Here is a 17,437-nt window from a genome sequence, read left to right on the forward strand (position 1 = left end):
AGAATCGCTGGTAACATGGATCCAAGAGAAAGCTGCTTGGAAAGATCGCTGACTGGAAAGGCAGGTTTGAAACTGTGATTAAAGAAACTGTTTTTGTGGGACTCTGCCTGGAGGGGAATTCCAGATGCCATCCTATCTGCCTGTTTACAAAGTGGATTCAAGGCGTCGCTTTCCAATAAACGACTCTATTCCTGGAAATGCTGCCTTGGCCAGCAAGGAACATGAAACTTAAAGCTGACTTTCGATTTCTCCTCACACATTTCACCAGTTGGCCTGGCATCAAGAAGAAAACAGCTGCTGGATTCAAGCCCAGTGGCCTGTCAACATCTCACAAGCAGTTTGAAATGGGCTTTTGTTCCTAGCCATTTCAGCAAAACTGGGCAGCCCTTAGCCAAAGCTCCTGGGAAACCAAGAGAACTTTGCCCTGAACAGGGACTGTAGGGTTTGTCTGGAAGTGAGGAAGCTTTGGCAGGAACAGCAGTTACTGGGGTCGCGAGCATGAGAAGGCCGAGGCCCAGCTGCTTTGCCCCCAGGCCCATCCCCTTCCAGGGCAACGAACAGGAGAGTGGGATTGGAGCATGGGGGCTTAACTGACTCTGCTGGGCGAGCCAATCACAGAAAGGGGCCAGGGTCTGGGACTTGCCCGCCCACCCAAAGTTGGGGCCTACCCAAGTGGGGCCTTCTCTGTATGCCACTGCTTCCCAGTTGTCCATTGCTTGACTGGAATTCTTGGTTGGAAAGTGACCCTGCAGGATCCAGTTAGCACCACTGTCCTGCCTGCCATAGGTCCACATGGCTCCCAGGACCTCCAATATGTCCCCCCTCCAGCTCGTATGCATGGGGCAGCCTGGGGACCCCACACCATGCCCCCACACCAAGTACCAGTCCTGCATCTCCCATTAGCTGGTAGGGTTGCCAGATGGTCTCCCAAAAAATACCAAACACATGTGGGCTAAAAATTTGTCAAGCAAACATGCTATGTTTAATACTTAACTTTATTATAAACAGTCTTCATCCTACACCATATCTTCTTTTGCATTGGATTGTGCATCTTTTATGCAATTTTTATTTTTCAAAAACTCAACAGTCTACATCCTGTACTATATATTTTGCATTATATTGTGCAGCTTTTATCAATTTTTTATTTTTCAAAAATTCTTCTTTGACTTCCAGACAAGAAAAAGGTGTATTAAAAAATCAAAACAACCTCCCCCCCTTCACTTCTTATTGAATCAGCACTCAATCTATTCTGTTAATCAGTCCATAGATTACCCATGACACTAAAAATCCTTTCCACACCGGCATTTGACACAGGAATTGAAACAGAATATTGAACCAGTTTTAACAAATTTGGAGCAGCAGATTCTTTGCTGAAAAAATATTTCCACTTATCAAGTGATGTTGTGCCCTCAAGAGAAGTGAACATCATGTCCAAGGCACCAAGTTCCTCATAAAGAGAATTTGGAGGGAGCTCTTTTTTCCAGGGTGACAACATCTAGGGTATATCTAAACTACATGGCTCCATCAATGGAGCCATGTAGACTAGTATACTTGAAATGAAGCGGTGATTTAAATAATCGCCACTTCATTTACATCAAAATGGCTGCCGTGCTGTGCCGATCAGCTGTGTGGCGGCACAGTGCGGTAGTCTGGACGCTCCGTGGTCGACAAGGGAAGCCCTTCTTGACCGCCCTGGTAAACCTCATTCCACGAGGCATAATGGGGCGGTCAACAAGGGCTTCCCTTGTCAACCGTGGAGCATCCAGACTGCCCTGCTGTGCCGCCAAGCAGCTTGGCACAGCATGGCAGCCATTTTGATGTAAATGAAGTGGCAATTATTTAAATCACCGCTTCATTTCCCTATGTCTAGAAACCTCATCCACATGGCTCTGTCGACAGAGCCATGTAGTCTAGACATACCCACAGATTTGAATTACTTCATCAAAAGAAGGAGATTTATCATGATTAGCCAGACTCAAAGCACTTAGAGCACAATATAGTGAATTTTCAAACGGAAACCACTTCTTCAGATATTTTAGGGCTCTTGTGTACATATTCAGTGCTTCAGAGGTAAATGTATTGACTACATGAACGGGTAAATACTTCTTCCACAATGCAAATGTAACTTTCATACCGAAAAACTTAGCATCAATTTTTTTTCCTCAAGGAATTTCAGAACTTTTCCAATAAATAAATAAACTTGAAATAAAGGTCACAATAAATTGTTGATTGGTTTTTCAGTTTGAGCAATGTATCTTGGAATTGTGACATGAAAAAGTAAGTGAAATAAAGATACAGCTCAGAAAGATTTGGTTATTCATCACTTGCCATTTCGTCTTCCTGATCATAAATAATATTCCATATTGCCACAGGGCAGTCGTCAGAGCCACGGGAAGAAAATAAGCTTTTAGTGGTTGCCAATTCAACAGCAATCGCTCAACTGCATTAAACAAACTAACCCATCGAGTTGGAATGTGCTTCAAGACTTCGTGGAACTCAACCTCACAAAATTCAAAAAATTCTTTCAACTCTTCTCATTTTTTAGCCGAGTTTGAAAATTCTGCAAAGAGGTAGCCGTGTTAATCTGAATCTGGAAAAGCGACGAGGAGTCCTGTGGCACCTTATAGACTAACTGAAGTGTTGGAGCATAAGCTTTCGTGGGCAAAGACCCACTTCGTCAGATGCATGTAGTGGAAATTTCCAGAGGCAGGTATAAATATGCAGGCCAGAATCAGGCTAGAGATGGCGAGGCGGATCCAATCAGGGAGGATGAGGCCCACTTCTAGTAGCTGATCTAGAGGTGTGAATAGCAAGAGAGGAGAAGCTGCTTTTGTAATTAGCAAGCCATTCACAGTCTTTGTTTAATCCTGAGATGATTGTGTCAAACTTGAAGATGAACTGTAGCTCAGCAGTTTCTCTTTGAAGTCTGGTCTTAAAGTTTTTTTGCTGCATGATGGCTACCTTTAGATCTGCAATTGTGTGTCCAGGGAGATTGAAGTGTTCTGCCATCGGTTTTTGTATACTGTATTGCCATTCCTAATATCTGATTTGTGTCCATTTATTCTTTTACGTAGGGACTGTCCAGTTCGGCTGATGTATATAGCAGTGGGGCATTGCTGGCACATGATGGTGTAAATTACATTGGTAGATGTGCAGGAGAATGTACCAGTGATGGTGCAGCTGATCTGGTTAGGTCCTGTGATGGTGTTGCTGGTGTATATATGTGGGCAGAGTTGGCACCGAGGTTTGTTGCAAGGATTGGTTCCTGAGTTAGAGTTATATGGTGCGGTGTGTAGTTGCTGGTGAGAATATGCTTCAGGTTGTCAGGTTGTCTGTGGGCGAGGACTGGCCTGCCTCCCAAGGCCTGCGAAAGTGAGGGATCATTGTCCAGGATGGGTTGTAGATCACTAATGATGATTTGGAGAGGTTTTAGCTGAGGACTGTAGGTGATGGCCAGTGGTGTTCTGTTGGTTTCTTTCTTGGGCTTGTCCTGTAGCAGGAGGCTTCTGGGTACACGTCTGGCTCTGTCAGTCTGTCTCCTCACTTCCTTGTGTGGGTATTGTAGTTTGCAGAATGCTTGTTGAAGATCTTGTAGGTCTAGGTCTCTGTCTGAGGGGTTGGAACATATGCAGTTGTACTTCAGTGCTTGGCTGTAAACAATAGATTGTGTGGTATGGCCGGGATGAAAGCTGGAGGCATGCAGGTAAGCATAGTGGTCGGTAGGCTTTCAATATAGGGTGGTGTTTATGTGACCATCACTTATTTGCTCCGTGGTGTCCAGGAAATGGACCTCCCGTGTAGACTGGTCCATGCTGAGGTTGATGGTAGGGTGGAAGCTGTTGAAATCGTGGTGAAATTCTTCCAGAGTCTCCTTCCCATGAGTCCAGATTATGAAGATGTCATCGATGTAGCGTAGATAGAGAAGGGGCATAAGTGGACGAGAGCTGAGGAAGCTTTGTTCCAGGTCAGCCATAAAAATGTTGGTGTATTGTGGTGCCATGCAGGTGCCCATAGCAGTGCCACTGGTCTGGAGGTATATATTGTCACCAAAGCTGAAATAGTTGTGTGTGAGGATAAAGTCACAGAGCTCAGCCACCAGTTGTGCTGTGGCATCATCAGGGATACTGTTCTTGACAGCTTGTATTCTATCTGCATGTGGGATGTTTGTGTAGAGAGCCTCTACATCCATGGTGGCTAGGATTGGCAAGCAGACAGCAATTCTACTATTGGTTATTTCACTACCTGACATAGCATCAGTATGTGTGTATGTAGATATAAAGAGTAAGTGAGCAGCTGCATCCCTGAACTATCAAAGCAAGCTTCATATCTCTCAGAGGTTCCTTCCCCTGTATCAGGCTTGCCTCATCCTCTTTCATAACTCCCCCTCAGGATTCAGGGTTCAGTAGGGTGGGCTGGTTCTCCAGGTTTCCTAGAGGGCCCTTGGAGGTGGGAAGAGAGTCAGCACTAAGGCTCCCTATATACTGACACTGCTATATTGTTTAGTCCTGCTAAGCACCTATCATGAGACCACTGATTACCTTCTGAATGACCTTGAGCAAGTCACTATATCTTGGTTTCCCTATCTGTAAAATGGGGATAGAAAAAGATACTTTCTGTCCTTTGTAAAATACTTTGAAATCCATGTGTGTGTGTGTGAGAATAATTTATGATTTATTGCAAACTACCACCCACAAACAACTTTTCCCCCTCCCCTTCCCTTTCTTTACCCCGTGAGTTAAATTGACATGGCACGCATGTGTCCTTCAGGCTTGTGAAAAATCCACGTCACTTAGCCCACACAGTGATACTGACTAGGTATAGACTAAAGATGTTAAAATGTGTTTACTTAGGTGTGTAACTGCTAATGCAGAGGCAGTGGTGGGGTGAGGGGGCGCTGGGTAGTATAGACATTGTTAAGTCAATAGCAGAACTTCTCCCATCAACTTAGATACCTGCTGATAGCACCCAAGCACCTTTGCTAAAGAGCTGCTGATGCAACACTAGTGTAACACAAAACCGAGCCCTGACCTGAAGAAGAGCTCTGCATATAACTTGGCTCTTACCAGTGCTCTCTGCCCATAGAAGGGAGCCTGGGTCACAAAGTGCCTGAGTCCAGACCAGCTCCACTCCCCACGGCCGGATTACACAACTCAGAGTGGGCGGGGGCCAGGCCATGTGTGGCTACTACCAAGAGCCACCAAGCTCGGAACGAAGGGGGAGGCAGCAGAGCCTGCTCTGCAAAGCAGCTGCCTGCTACCCAAAGCAGAGAAGCAGACTCCAGGGCAACACAACGGCAGGGTGGAAGGTGGAGCGACCATGGGTAGGAAGGTGACTTTCCCATAGCCAAGTCTTTGGGTGTCCCAATGGAGAGAAGCGGGAATGCCACCCCACTCAGTTTTGGCTGAGAGCCCATGGAAAGTGCCTAAAGAACCACAAAGCACTTGTGGGCTTCTGTTCTGGACTACGGCGCCACACCCTGCTTGAACAGTGCCCAGGGACAGGGCTTCTCCTTCTTCTCCTCCTCCCCAAGGCGTCACTCCTAGGCCAGAAGCAACCAGCTGAATGCTCCCAGCCTCCTATCGCGCCCCGCCTCCCAGCTACTCCCTCCGCCCCCGCCAGGCTTCTGACGTGACCAGAGGCACCCGGCGGGGCTGCGAATGCCGCCAAGAGCCTGTGATTGCACAGAAGCCTGACGGGGCAGGGCCACCCATGTCAGGCTTCCGTCCAGTGCCCAGCCGGAAAAATCAGAGAGTACCGGACACTGTATGTGTCTGGTATTGGTTGATTTTTTTTACCGGGCAGAGGGCTCAAATACCGGACTGTCCGGTAGGATACCCGACACCTGGCAACCCTATTAGCTGTGAACCACAGGACAAGGCATTTGCAGCTCAGTGAATTGGATAAAAATGCCTCTTTCCTTTCTCCTTTATATTCCCTGCACTCATTTGCTCTTGTCTCCAGAGCCAGGATGACCCCTAAGGCTCAGACTCCACTGTGCTCACTCCCTTAATTTCACATTCCCCCCCCCCCCACACACACACCAACCTATTTTCCCTGTTGACTTAATATTCAGATAGGGCTTCCTTTGGGTTAGTGTCAGGATGCCTAATTTAAAATTACAGGCCTAGGCAAACAGACAATTCAACATTCCTCTGTCTAGCAAACCCTTGTTTATCAAACCTGCCTGGTTGCATAGTGAAGAATCGGTGCAATCACAGCTGCGAGCGCTCCATAGGAGCTGTGACATGTATGGCCACATTTCTACAGTCTTGTATTTCTGGGGTTTATGTTAAGTCCGAACAGAACATCTAGGTGCACACAGAGATGAAACTAGTGGGGTCCCTCATGGGTCAGTCCTAGGACCAATACTATTCAACATATTTATAAATGATCTGGAGAAAGGGGTAAACAGTGAGGTGGCAAAATTTGCAGATGATACCAAACTGCTCAAGATAGTTAAGACCAAAGCAGACTGTGAAGAACTTCAGAAAGATCTCACCAAACTAAGTGATTGGGCAACAAAATGGCAAATGAAACTTAATGTTGATAAATGCACATTGGAAAAAATAATCCCAACTATACATACAGTATGATGGGGATTAATTTAGCTACATCTGCTCAAGATACAGCTCTTGGAGTCCTTATGGACAGTTCTCTGAAGACATCCACTCAGTGTGCAGAGGTGGTCAAAAAAGCAAATAGGCTGTTAGGAATAAATTAGGAAAGAGATAGTGAATATTGTATTACCTCTATATAAGTACATGGTATGCCCACATCTTGAATACTGCGTACAGATGTGGTTGCCTCATCCTAAAAAAGATATACTTGAAGGACCCATTTTCGCCATCGGGGCTTTTTTGCGCAAAACTGTACTGTGCTGTCTACACTGGCCCTCTTGCGCAAATACATTTGCGCAAGAGGGCTTTTTCCCGAACGGGAGCAGCATAGTATTTGTGCAAGAACATTGACAATCTTACATCAGATCATCAGTGTTCTTGCGCAAATTCAAGCGGCAGTGTAGACAGTTGGCAAGAAGTAAAAGTTGTTTTAGATGCCGAAGACTGTCTATGACAAGGGTTCCCAAACTTTTTGGCATCATGCCCCTTTTTTGATTTTTGAGAAACCCTCACCCCCCCCTCCCAAAAAAATAGCAGCAAAACTTGGGGTGGGATTGATGGGGTGGAGGGTCTGGGTCGCTTTGTGCCCCCCCTGGAATTTCTTTACCCCCCCCTAGTTTGAGAACTCCTGGTCTATGATGTAGGTGCCTAGTTCTATCATTTGAGCCCTTTTTTTATCAGGGCTTTCACATAACAATTGCCAGGGCAAAGCTGTTGCTCCCTCTGTCTATATAGACGGCAAGTTTTTGAACTGACATTCTGGGCTGCAGAGAGACTTAACCAAGGAAATGAAAGCAGCAGCAGCAGCTCCCAGTCTCTCCTTCACAAGGGAGAGGGAGGAGTCATTAATCAGTTCACAATGCTACCGCGTCTAGCCGGCTCTGTCATATTTTGTCAGAGCAAAGTTTGCCACTGTCCAGGACAGACAGACTCACTCTCTCCTGAGGGATAATTTTGGGAGAGGGAAGCATCACTTCTGCCCCTTTGTGCCTACAGCTAAGACTATGGAATTTTTTAGGAAAGAAAATGCAGAGCCTGCACCAAAGTTTGTTCGTAGAAAGGACGATATCACAGGTAATTCCGGGAAGCATTTTCAACTGTTTTCAGCTTGGTAACTTAGGTCCTTCCTTGTTGTGGAAAATGCACTGGGGGGTGGGGGAATGTCTCCTCATTCTGAAATGCCATTGGGAGGCACCAGAGCAAAGCGGAAACTTCACGTCCTTGAGGTACTTTGCAGAATTTGAAACCTGCTATTTGCTGACACGGCTCCATGGAGGTTTCTGTTCAGCGCACGTAGCCACGCAGGGGAGCAGCAGCAGGGAGCAAGCAGCCTGCCTGGACACAGCTCCCACTTCTCTGGGGGTCTGGAGACAGGGCTGGGGGGGGGGGATTAGGGAAGCAGATGAAGCCTTTAGAGGCTCCCTGTGCAGTAGCCATAGATGGGAGGTGGAGAGGGTGTTCTCCCTTTCCAATGGCATTCCCATCAGCACCTGGGACTCTGTCCGTTAGTGGCCAGAGTGCTGGCCTCTGTATCAGACAATCAGAACACAGAGCCTGCCCTAGCTAAGTAGTGGAAAGAGGGTGTGAAAATGATCATCGCGTGATACTGAATAACTGCAAAAGTATTTGTGGCAAAAGATGCAGAGAGAGCTCTGTGGATTTCAGACAGAGGCAATGAGGGGAGGGGCATGCAGGGGCCACATGTCCCATAGATTTTCTGGTTGGTTTGTACAGAGCATTTTTCCACTGCAGACAGCTGAGTGGAAATCTCTGTCCAACTGGCAGAGAAAATGTCAGGACATCTGAGGAATGGGTGGAGGCCAGGCCTGTTATGATGGGAGACATCCGATAGCGACATCAAAATAGCTTTACACATTCTTTTTCTTAGTGTGTGAGAGAGTCTGAAGAATGTCTCATTGAAAGATTCGAGTCCCTAAATCTCTGAGGAACTTTTGTAAAGACATGCATCTAGACACATCCTCTGCCGGCTGCTTTGAGATTGGAGGGTGGGAAGAATCTCCCAGACCAAAGATCTAGGCTAGATCAATGCACTCTATTTTGGGAGGATTTCTATGTTCATTCAGCTGAAGTTTCCTTACTTGTCAGGTGATGACGATGATCACTGGAGAGTGGAAATGTCTTGTGGACATACTGCAGGTCCTGGTTCCTTGACAGGCTGGTGCCGAAGTCTGTTAGACCAGGTAAGGGAACACAGACGGTGCACGGCTATCACGTTATTGGATTTTAAAGCAGACAGATCTCTGCTGTACCCATTAATGGGTGTTTGCCCCAAATTCTGTACAAAGGGGGCCATGGGAGGTGTCGAATGAAAGCTTATGTTCTACTGATTCTATGTATGACACTTGTGTACTTGTATGATTTTTGTTTGTGAAGTTATGAATATGGGTTCTGTTCTTTCATTGTAAATATTCTCTGTCTGGGAGGGAGCAATGGGCCTGGACTGCCTATTGTGAGGAAGGACTGTTCAGTGACTGGCTGTGCTAACTTGCATAGTTGCATGGACAATGGCTCTCTGACTGATCAATACACACCTGAGGAACATGCCTGGAAGCCTGCAGACCAGCCAGTGCCTCATGGCTACTTGCATGTGAAACACAAACAGGTCACTAGACCATGTGACCAGCTACAATTTGGGAGAGACCAGGAATATGAAAATCCCGTAAGGACATCTCCATCTTATCTTCAATCTTGCTACTGATCCCAGATGCATCCTTGCTAGGGACAGAGAGCCAGGAAGGATTTGCTGACCCATCCTGACATAGGAAGTACACCAGTGACTTTTAAGCTAGCAGTCAGTTACAGCTCTGCTAAGAGCCTGCATCAAGAACTTGGTGACTGATGTATGTAATTTATTCTTCTTAACAATCTCACTCTCAATCTTTTCTTTCTTTTATTAATAAACCTTCAGATTTTAGATCCTAAAGGATTGTCCCAGCATGCTCCTGTGGGTAAGATCCAAAGAGTAAATCGAACTGGGACTGTGGCTGGTTCTTTGGGACTGGGAGAATCTGTTCGGAGTTGGTGCGATTGGGTTTTATAACCTCTCACCTGTATGCAGGCCTGGGGCGGATTGTGGCACAGGGAGAAGTGGGGTATCTGAGGGGTTTTGCTTGTGAGGCTTCCTGCTGGCCAGATTGGCAGCTGAAGCACTCAGTGTGACTGGTTTGTGGCCTATTTGGGAAAGGTCTCTAATCCAGGGCTGTAAGTAGTCCTGGTTTTGAGCAATTTGCCCTGAGCTGACACCTTCAGCAATGCCCAGACCTGGCCTGGTCTGCCACACTGGGTTTTAATCGATTTTGTTTCCTGATATATTGAAATATTCTCTCCAGTGGCAAAACTCTTCAGCTTGTCATAGGGAGCACACTGAGACCATTTATTGTTACCCCCTCTCCTGCTTCCCACTCCAACCAAGAGAAATGCATAACCCTTTGTGGTGCAAAGAGATTCTTTCCAGTGACAAGAGAACCTCAGAACGTTCAAAGGGCCCATCTCAAAGAAACGGGCTGTTGTGAAGTTGCTGTTTTGAAGCCTTTGAGTTCCCTGAAACTTTTGGGTCTGCAAAACGGTGCAGAAAATGGGACAAGATTTCTGGGCCAGGTTGGAAAAGCTGTACATACAGCCTTGTGCACGTCCTTTTAGTTGTAATGACATTGTAATGTCAGGGATATACAAAGGGATGAGGTGAGGCCAAATTTCATACAAAGCACTGAAGGCAGCCAGAGCCTTGACCTGCAGTGACTGACTTCCTCAGAGCAGACAAGAGACAGCTCCACCTGCCATCACAAGAGAGCGCGTGGTTTCAATCCCTGCTCATTGCCAGCATCTACAAGTCTCTCTGCCACTGACAAACAGGCAAAAGGGGAACACAGCCAAATGGAGAAGGGTCATGTAACCTTCCAAGTCCATATTCCAGCAGAATGATGTGGAAGTGACAGGCCAAACCCTAAAGATGCAGACCCATGTACAATTGTTTAAGCTCAATGAGAATCTGTGAAGGAAGAGACACGCCCAGAACTTGTGTTAGAACTACTTTCTATCCTGCATCTTGGGGGTTAGACTAAATGACAAACTTCTACAGTACCCCACCTAGCAAAGATGACAAAAGCCTCGACTTGAATCTCTTGAGCAACAAATAACTCCTAGTACTGGAGATCTATTCAGAGCTAAGTATTCAGAGCTAAAATAAAGCTCAAGCACCTTGCCATGTTTAGTTTTCTATTGCCCAGATAAACACCCCAGATTCAGCCAACGCATTATCCTACAGACTTGATGTTGTCCTCCTTCAAAGTCTTCTTTAAATGTGGTACCTGGGGGACAGGCCTCACAGACACCCCCCAACACAGAATGCCTCCAAGTGCAAATAAAAGTGGAGGTGTCAGGCAGTACAGAGGCATGTGAATGCTTCAGAAACTTCCTTGTAAGTGTAACCCAAACCTGCCGCGTGGCTCTTCTTTCCACTAATGGCTTAATTTATTTTGTAATGGAGACATAGCCTGTTTGGTTATTTCAAAATAACTCCTGAAATAAATATTTCAAAATAACCCTTATTCCTCTCGCAAGCAGGAGTTGTCATTTAAAAATAAGCTCATTATTTCAAAATTATTTTGAAACACCAGACTTGCTGTGAGGATGCTCAGCTTTTTATTTCAAAATAATCGTGTAGTGTTGACAATGCCCACAGTGGTTTAACAAGTCGGCTACATACAGCCTTTGAGCGAACAGAGAGGTTTCTTCCTTCAGACAGCAGAGGCTCTTGCTTCCAGGTGCAGGGGTTCCTAGAGTCTGTTCCCCACTACCAACAATCCCACCAGGAGGACTGCATTGCAAGACACAGCCTGCAGTTGGACTTGAGTTCAGGGTGGGTTCCCCAGTTAGGGGAATGTATACCAAAGATGTGGATGAATTGCCCCCAAAAGTTATGATCCATTGCAAAAGGGATGGGGAAAAGACCAAAATCATGCCTGTGATGAGCATTTAAATAAATGTATAGATATTTCCCTTGCTGATAGCTCTGTGACATGATCATAAGCCTCAGATTAGTAATTTTTAAAAAAACTTAATGGGAATTGGAAAGTAAAGGTTGGTTATGATTAAATAGACACAGTGCTTCAGCACAGTGAGAGAAATGAGTCAAGCTGCTTCAGACATCAAGAAAGCACATTTTTCTAACTATATTTACCAAATCTATCACACTCCATCACTAGAAACACCTTCAGTAAAGCTTTAGGCCTTGGTTCCAAACAGGCAAACATACAAAGCTATCAAGACAGCGTTAACACTGGCAATAGGCAGTTTGTATTGTGATTCAGGCTTCCAATTTTTACAGCTTTGCCTCTTACACTTCTCTGTTTCCCTGCCCTACAGGGTTACTTGAAGTTTCACTGTCCTGCTGATGTTGACGGGGAGAAATGTGGGAAGGAATGGTCCTACCAGGAAGTCCGCCGGAACGCATCACTCAGTGAAACAGAGCAACGGAATTTTGAAGAAAAACTTGCAAAATTTGCAGCTAAATTTTACCACGACTTCAAAGAAGTGAGTACGAATCCCGACTGCTTCTCTCCTCTGCCTCTATGTCATTCACTAGGGCACCATGTAGATAATGATGCAGCCGTGCTGCTCCTGCTGGTGCTGTTGCAGCAGCTTCCGTGTTGCACCATGACAGTAAACCTTCTGATAGAGATGCAGCTGTGTTAATCTGGTCTTGCTGAAACAAAAGACAGGACTATGCAGCACTTTAAAGACTAACAAGATGGTTTATTAGATGATGAGCTTTCGTGGGCCAGACCCACTTCCTCAGATCAAATAGTGGAAGAAAATTGTCACAAATATATACCAAAGTGATACAATAAAAAAAAAAGTAAACACATATAAAATTGACGAATCAGATTTAAGAACAGATGAGGGGTGAGGGGGGAAGGTTAGTGTCTGTGAGGTAATGACATTAGGGGTGATAATTGGGGAAGCTATCTTTGTAATGAGATAATTAGCGTCTTTGTTAAGACCCATAGGCAAAGTGTCAAATTTAAGCATGAATGACAGTTCTGAGGCTTCTCTTTGAAGTCTGGAGTTAAAATCTCTTTGAAGCAATATGCATGTTTTAAGATCATTGAGAGAATGGTCAATCTGGCTAAAATGGCAAGCAACAGCTTTCTCTCTGAGAGAGCGCCTGATGTCTGTTTTATGTGCATTGATTCTTTGGCGAAGTGTCTGAGAAGTTTGTCCAATGTACATAGCAGACGGACACTTTAGGCACATGATAGCATAAATTATATTTCTGGATGAGCAAAACTGGATGAGTAAAACTTCTGGTTACTGACCCAGGGCAGCTGAAGGAGCAGACTGGGGTGCATCTACACTGCACCATTATTTGGAGAGAACTAGTATTATTTCCAAATAACAATGCGAGTGTCTACACAGCCATTTTGTTATTTCAAAATGATTTTGAAATAATGGACAGCTTATTCCGAAATCTGCAAACCTCATTCTGCAAGCAATATGGCCCATTATGAAATAGCTATTTCGAAATAAGGCACATGTACATGCTCCACTGCTGCTATTCCAGAATAGCTCTTCCCCAGCGCCATTCTAAGTAGGGCTGACTTATCCATTAGGCACAGTAGGCACAGTGCCTAGGGCCCATGATATTTTTAGGGTCCCACAAAAATGTTTTAATTTCTTTTAAAATCAGAAGGAAAATATGAACTTTTAGCGTTGAAGAAAATGTTTTAATTTTTTTCTCACATCAGAAAAAAATGAAACTTTTAGGGCCCATTAAAATCTATTAAATTTTGCCTAAAACAGAAAAAAAAAGAAATGTTGAAGTATTTAAAGTTATATAAAAATAATTTTTAATATTGATATTATTATGGTGGGAGGGGCCCATGAAGGCATAAGTACCTTGTGCCCACGAAACTTTTAGGGCCCACAAAAATGTTTTATTTTTTCTTAAATAAGAAAAAATGAAAATGTAGTAGTAATAATTTATTTTCGCGCCTTTTGACCTTGAAAGTATGACTACATACATAGAATACTAATACATAAAATACAAACCAAAACAAATATACATACAATTCAAATCAAAAGGTCAGTCATATATTAATTGCCACTGAGATAATTTAACAAATTATTGATCCCCATTATTATGATTCGATCCCCAACATGGGGGATCATTACCATTATTGGAACAATTATGCAAATGAGAACCACCACAAAAAGCTAATCCTCTTTCAGCCAAAAATTTTACAACTGCATCTACTCTCTTTAATATTTCTATCCAGTAGGCACACAATCTCTCATTTTCCTTCTGCAACTCTGCATCAATGCTTGTATATTTTTGATGTTGTAACATCGATGTTAAGGCACTAAGATGGTCTTTGGATATTTCATGAGAAATTCTTACAGTTGCATTTTTCCAATCATCAAAACCAGTTTGAAATTGATTGGATATTATATCTGAACGTGTGCTAAATAGTTTGCATAAGTAGCAATATACTTTACCACAAGAAGGAGAATAAATCAACCAATCTCTTATTATTGCCTCTCCATTGTTCATTTGCCCGATAAAATACTCTCTTCGCGCATATCTTATCTCGGGGGTGTCCAAACTTTTTTCAAAGAGGGCCAGATTTGATGAAGTGAACATGCGTGAGGGCCGACCATTTTGCCTGACATTCTTTGAACCATTAAAATTAAATGCAAATTAACTATTTTATGCAAAGTTTATTGCAAATGGCATACTTTTCATTTCGTCACATGGATGACAAATCTAAACAGGTGTTAAATCACTCTGCCTTTCATATCTGAAGGACAGATGAAAAAAAAAAATCCAGGAAGCTGAAATATGTCAGGAACATTGTAAAGTACATTACATATTATTGGTAATAAAGGTTGTCTGTCAACTTTTAAGTTCAAAAAATATGAACAGGTACATAACACCAAGTATACATGTTGTGTCCAAATATATTTATAATTGATTTAGACCAACTGACATTAACTGAGATTTTATAATGTGTTCATCTCAATACATATGGATTTGTTGGGGGCCATAAAAGATAGATATTGCCAAATTACCTGGGGGGGGCGTATTAAACCAGAACACGGGCCGCAATTGGCCCGCGGGCCAGACTTTGGACATGCCTGTCTTATCTTATCACCAAATAGTTTACCTTTTAGTAAAAAATTGGATTCTAAATTTTGCGAAGGAATATTTTTTGTATAATATGTTTTTAGATCAGGTATTACAACCCATTCGGCTGGATCACTACTGTATAACAATCCCGTATTTGCAAAATTAATAAATCATTTATATAAGGTAATCCCTAACCTAAATAGATGATAATTTACTGACAAAATTACTTATAATACATACCTTTTAAGTAATCAAAATGGAGAACACTTTGATATATTCACTATTATTTTGTACTATAGTGAGAAGCGTAGTGACTGTAAACTGTATGGCCAATATGGCCTCGGCTATAGGCGCCAACTGAATGATGGCGGATAGGAGGCCCACTTAGCCTCAGCGCAGTTTACTTCTCGCAATAAGCGAGATACATACTTCGACTGCGTTGGTATAAAGACGAATATAATCCAGCCTGGATTATATTCGTCTTTATACCAACGCAGTCTTAAAATATAATTTTAATATTTTTTTTTTATGGAGGAAGGGGCCCACGAAGGCAAAAGTGTCTAGGGCCCACGAAAGTCATAATGCAGCCCTGATTCTAAGTTATTCCTCCCCTGTGCCTCCAGGGGCTCTAAATTGAGATAGCACATCTACATTAGGGAAACTGATCTTCTTGATATTTCTATGGCAAATAATCAAAACCAATAAATGCTTTTGGAGATGAAAATACCCTTTCAGGCCTTCGTTATCAATAAGCCAAAAGGGCACACACTCATCCTTACATGTGGGAAGGAATCCAAAAGCTACAGAAATGCCATTTGGTATCACCTTTTTTAAAAAAAACAGAGCAACAGTCTCATTCAGGACTGAAATTTGTTTTCTCTCCCAGTGTCCCAACTGCAAAAGCTTTGTGGAACGCGAAGATCTGGAAAACCTGAGAGTGGTTTGTATCCTCTGCCATTCGCTGAAGGGGGAAACCTTTGAGTTCTGCTGGCAGTGCCTGAAGCCCTGGAAAGGCTCAGGGGTCTCCTCCGAGAGGTGTGACAACGAGGGCTGCAAGAACCAGTCGCTGGAAGTCTTAGCAAACTGCAAACTGAAGGATCTTCCCGGAAGTGAAATAAAAGACTGCCCCTCCATCCGGGCGTGTCCCACCTGTGGGCGACTCATTGAGCACATGGAAAAGTGCAAATATGTTATTTGTCCACAGTGTCAAGTGGAATTTTGTTTTGCTTGCCTGGAAACTGCTCACAACTGCCAAGCCAGCAAAAGGGGGGCCTGGTTTAAATTCTGTGCAAAACCACTAGCTCTCAGACAAACACAAGTCCCAGTGTGGTCTGAGAAATGAGAAAAAAGGGCCCCAGCCACACCATAAACAGACAAGAAGCAAAGATCAATCAAATATATAGTCAACGTTGACGCATAGTTTCAAACATTTCTAGAGCTTCTAGGGGCCTATGGCTTTTTTTAATTTATATTGATTGCTAAATTGCCATTCCTGTGTAATGATCTGAACTCTCCATCCAATATGTTTAGCTACCAATTCAGCAAAGGACTTAAGCACATGGTGAACGTTAGGCACATGCTTAGGCCTCACTGACTTCAGTGGAAACTGAGCATCTACTTTAGTGAATTGGGATATTTTAATTCTGGCAAATATTTTAATTCTTCATTTCTTTGCTTTTAAGACACCATAGATCTTATGCTGCTTAGATTACACTTCAGATGCACTATAATAAATGCCTGTTTCACCACCACATTGTCGTGACTTAGTATCCTTAAGTTTTTGGGTTTGTAATCAGTTTGCGGGGAGGGGCAAGGGGTTGGTAATATAATGTAAACGTAGACTCTCCCCCCAAGCAGACATTGACTCCTTCTGAGAGCTGAAGGGCAGGATCCCCTAGGATGCTAAACTGGAGGGGAAAGGAGTCCAGGAGAACTAGCTGTATTTTAAAGAAGCTTTATTGAAGGTACTGAAACAAACCATCCTGATGCACAGCAAGAAAAGCAAATATGGTAGGTGACCAGATGCGAACGTGCAATTGGAATTGCGATTGGCAAGGGATGTGAAGGGTAACAAGAAGGGTTTCTACAGGCATGTTAGCAATAAGAGGGTGATCGGGGAGGGTGTGGGTCCCTCACTGGACGAGGGAGGTAACCTAGTGACAGATGATATGGGAAAAGCTGAAGTACTCAATGCTTTCTTTGCCTCTGTCTGTGGGCAGCACAGTATGGAAGGAGGTGGGCAGCCCTCAGGGGAGAAAGAACAGGTTAAGAACTATGTAGAAAAGCTGGTAATACACAAGTCCATGGGGCTGGATCTAACACAACCGAGGGCGCTGTAGCTGATGTGATTGCAGCACCATTATATTTGAAAACTTTGCTGTAGCATCTAAGTATAGACCAGGCCCAAGAGAGAGAGCACTCCAATAATACCCTGATTTTTTGCACTTCAGGACATCCCCCTTCCTGCCAGATACGTTGAGTTGGCTCACTACGAATCCAAGGTAGAAACACCAGAGCAAATGGTCCCCGCATTGTTGTAGTGTAGACATACCCTTACAGAAAAAACCAACAAATGGTTTAGGAGCATTTTATAGACTAACAAAACATGTAGATGGGGTCATGAGCTTTCATGGGCACAGCCCACTTCCTCAGATGGCCGGAGTAACTGGGT

At 43.9% G+C, this 17,437-nt stretch overlaps 1 protein-coding gene across 1 annotated transcript; it reads left to right on the top strand.

The window, feature by feature from the left end:
* The first annotated feature begins 7,444 nt into the window (after positions 1 to 7,444).
* On the top strand, positions 7,445 to 16,536 carry LOC102463698 (E3 ubiquitin-protein ligase DDB_G0292642-like). The gene is made up of 4 exons (XM_006113213.4): positions 7,445 to 7,691; positions 8,724 to 8,818; positions 12,003 to 12,170; positions 15,653 to 16,536. The coding sequence occupies exons 1-4, from the start codon at positions 7,622 to 7,624 to the stop codon at positions 16,106 to 16,108; spliced, it is 789 nt and encodes a 262-aa protein (XP_006113275.2). The 5' UTR covers positions 7,445 to 7,621; the 3' UTR covers positions 16,109 to 16,536.
* Positions 16,537 to 17,437: the final 901 nt, after the last annotated feature.

The sequence above is a fragment of the Pelodiscus sinensis genome, chromosome 4 (assembly GCF_049634645.1).
Source record: "Pelodiscus sinensis isolate JC-2024 chromosome 4, ASM4963464v1, whole genome shotgun sequence".
In the NCBI taxonomy this organism is placed as follows: Eukaryota; Metazoa; Chordata; order Testudines; family Trionychidae; genus Pelodiscus; species Pelodiscus sinensis.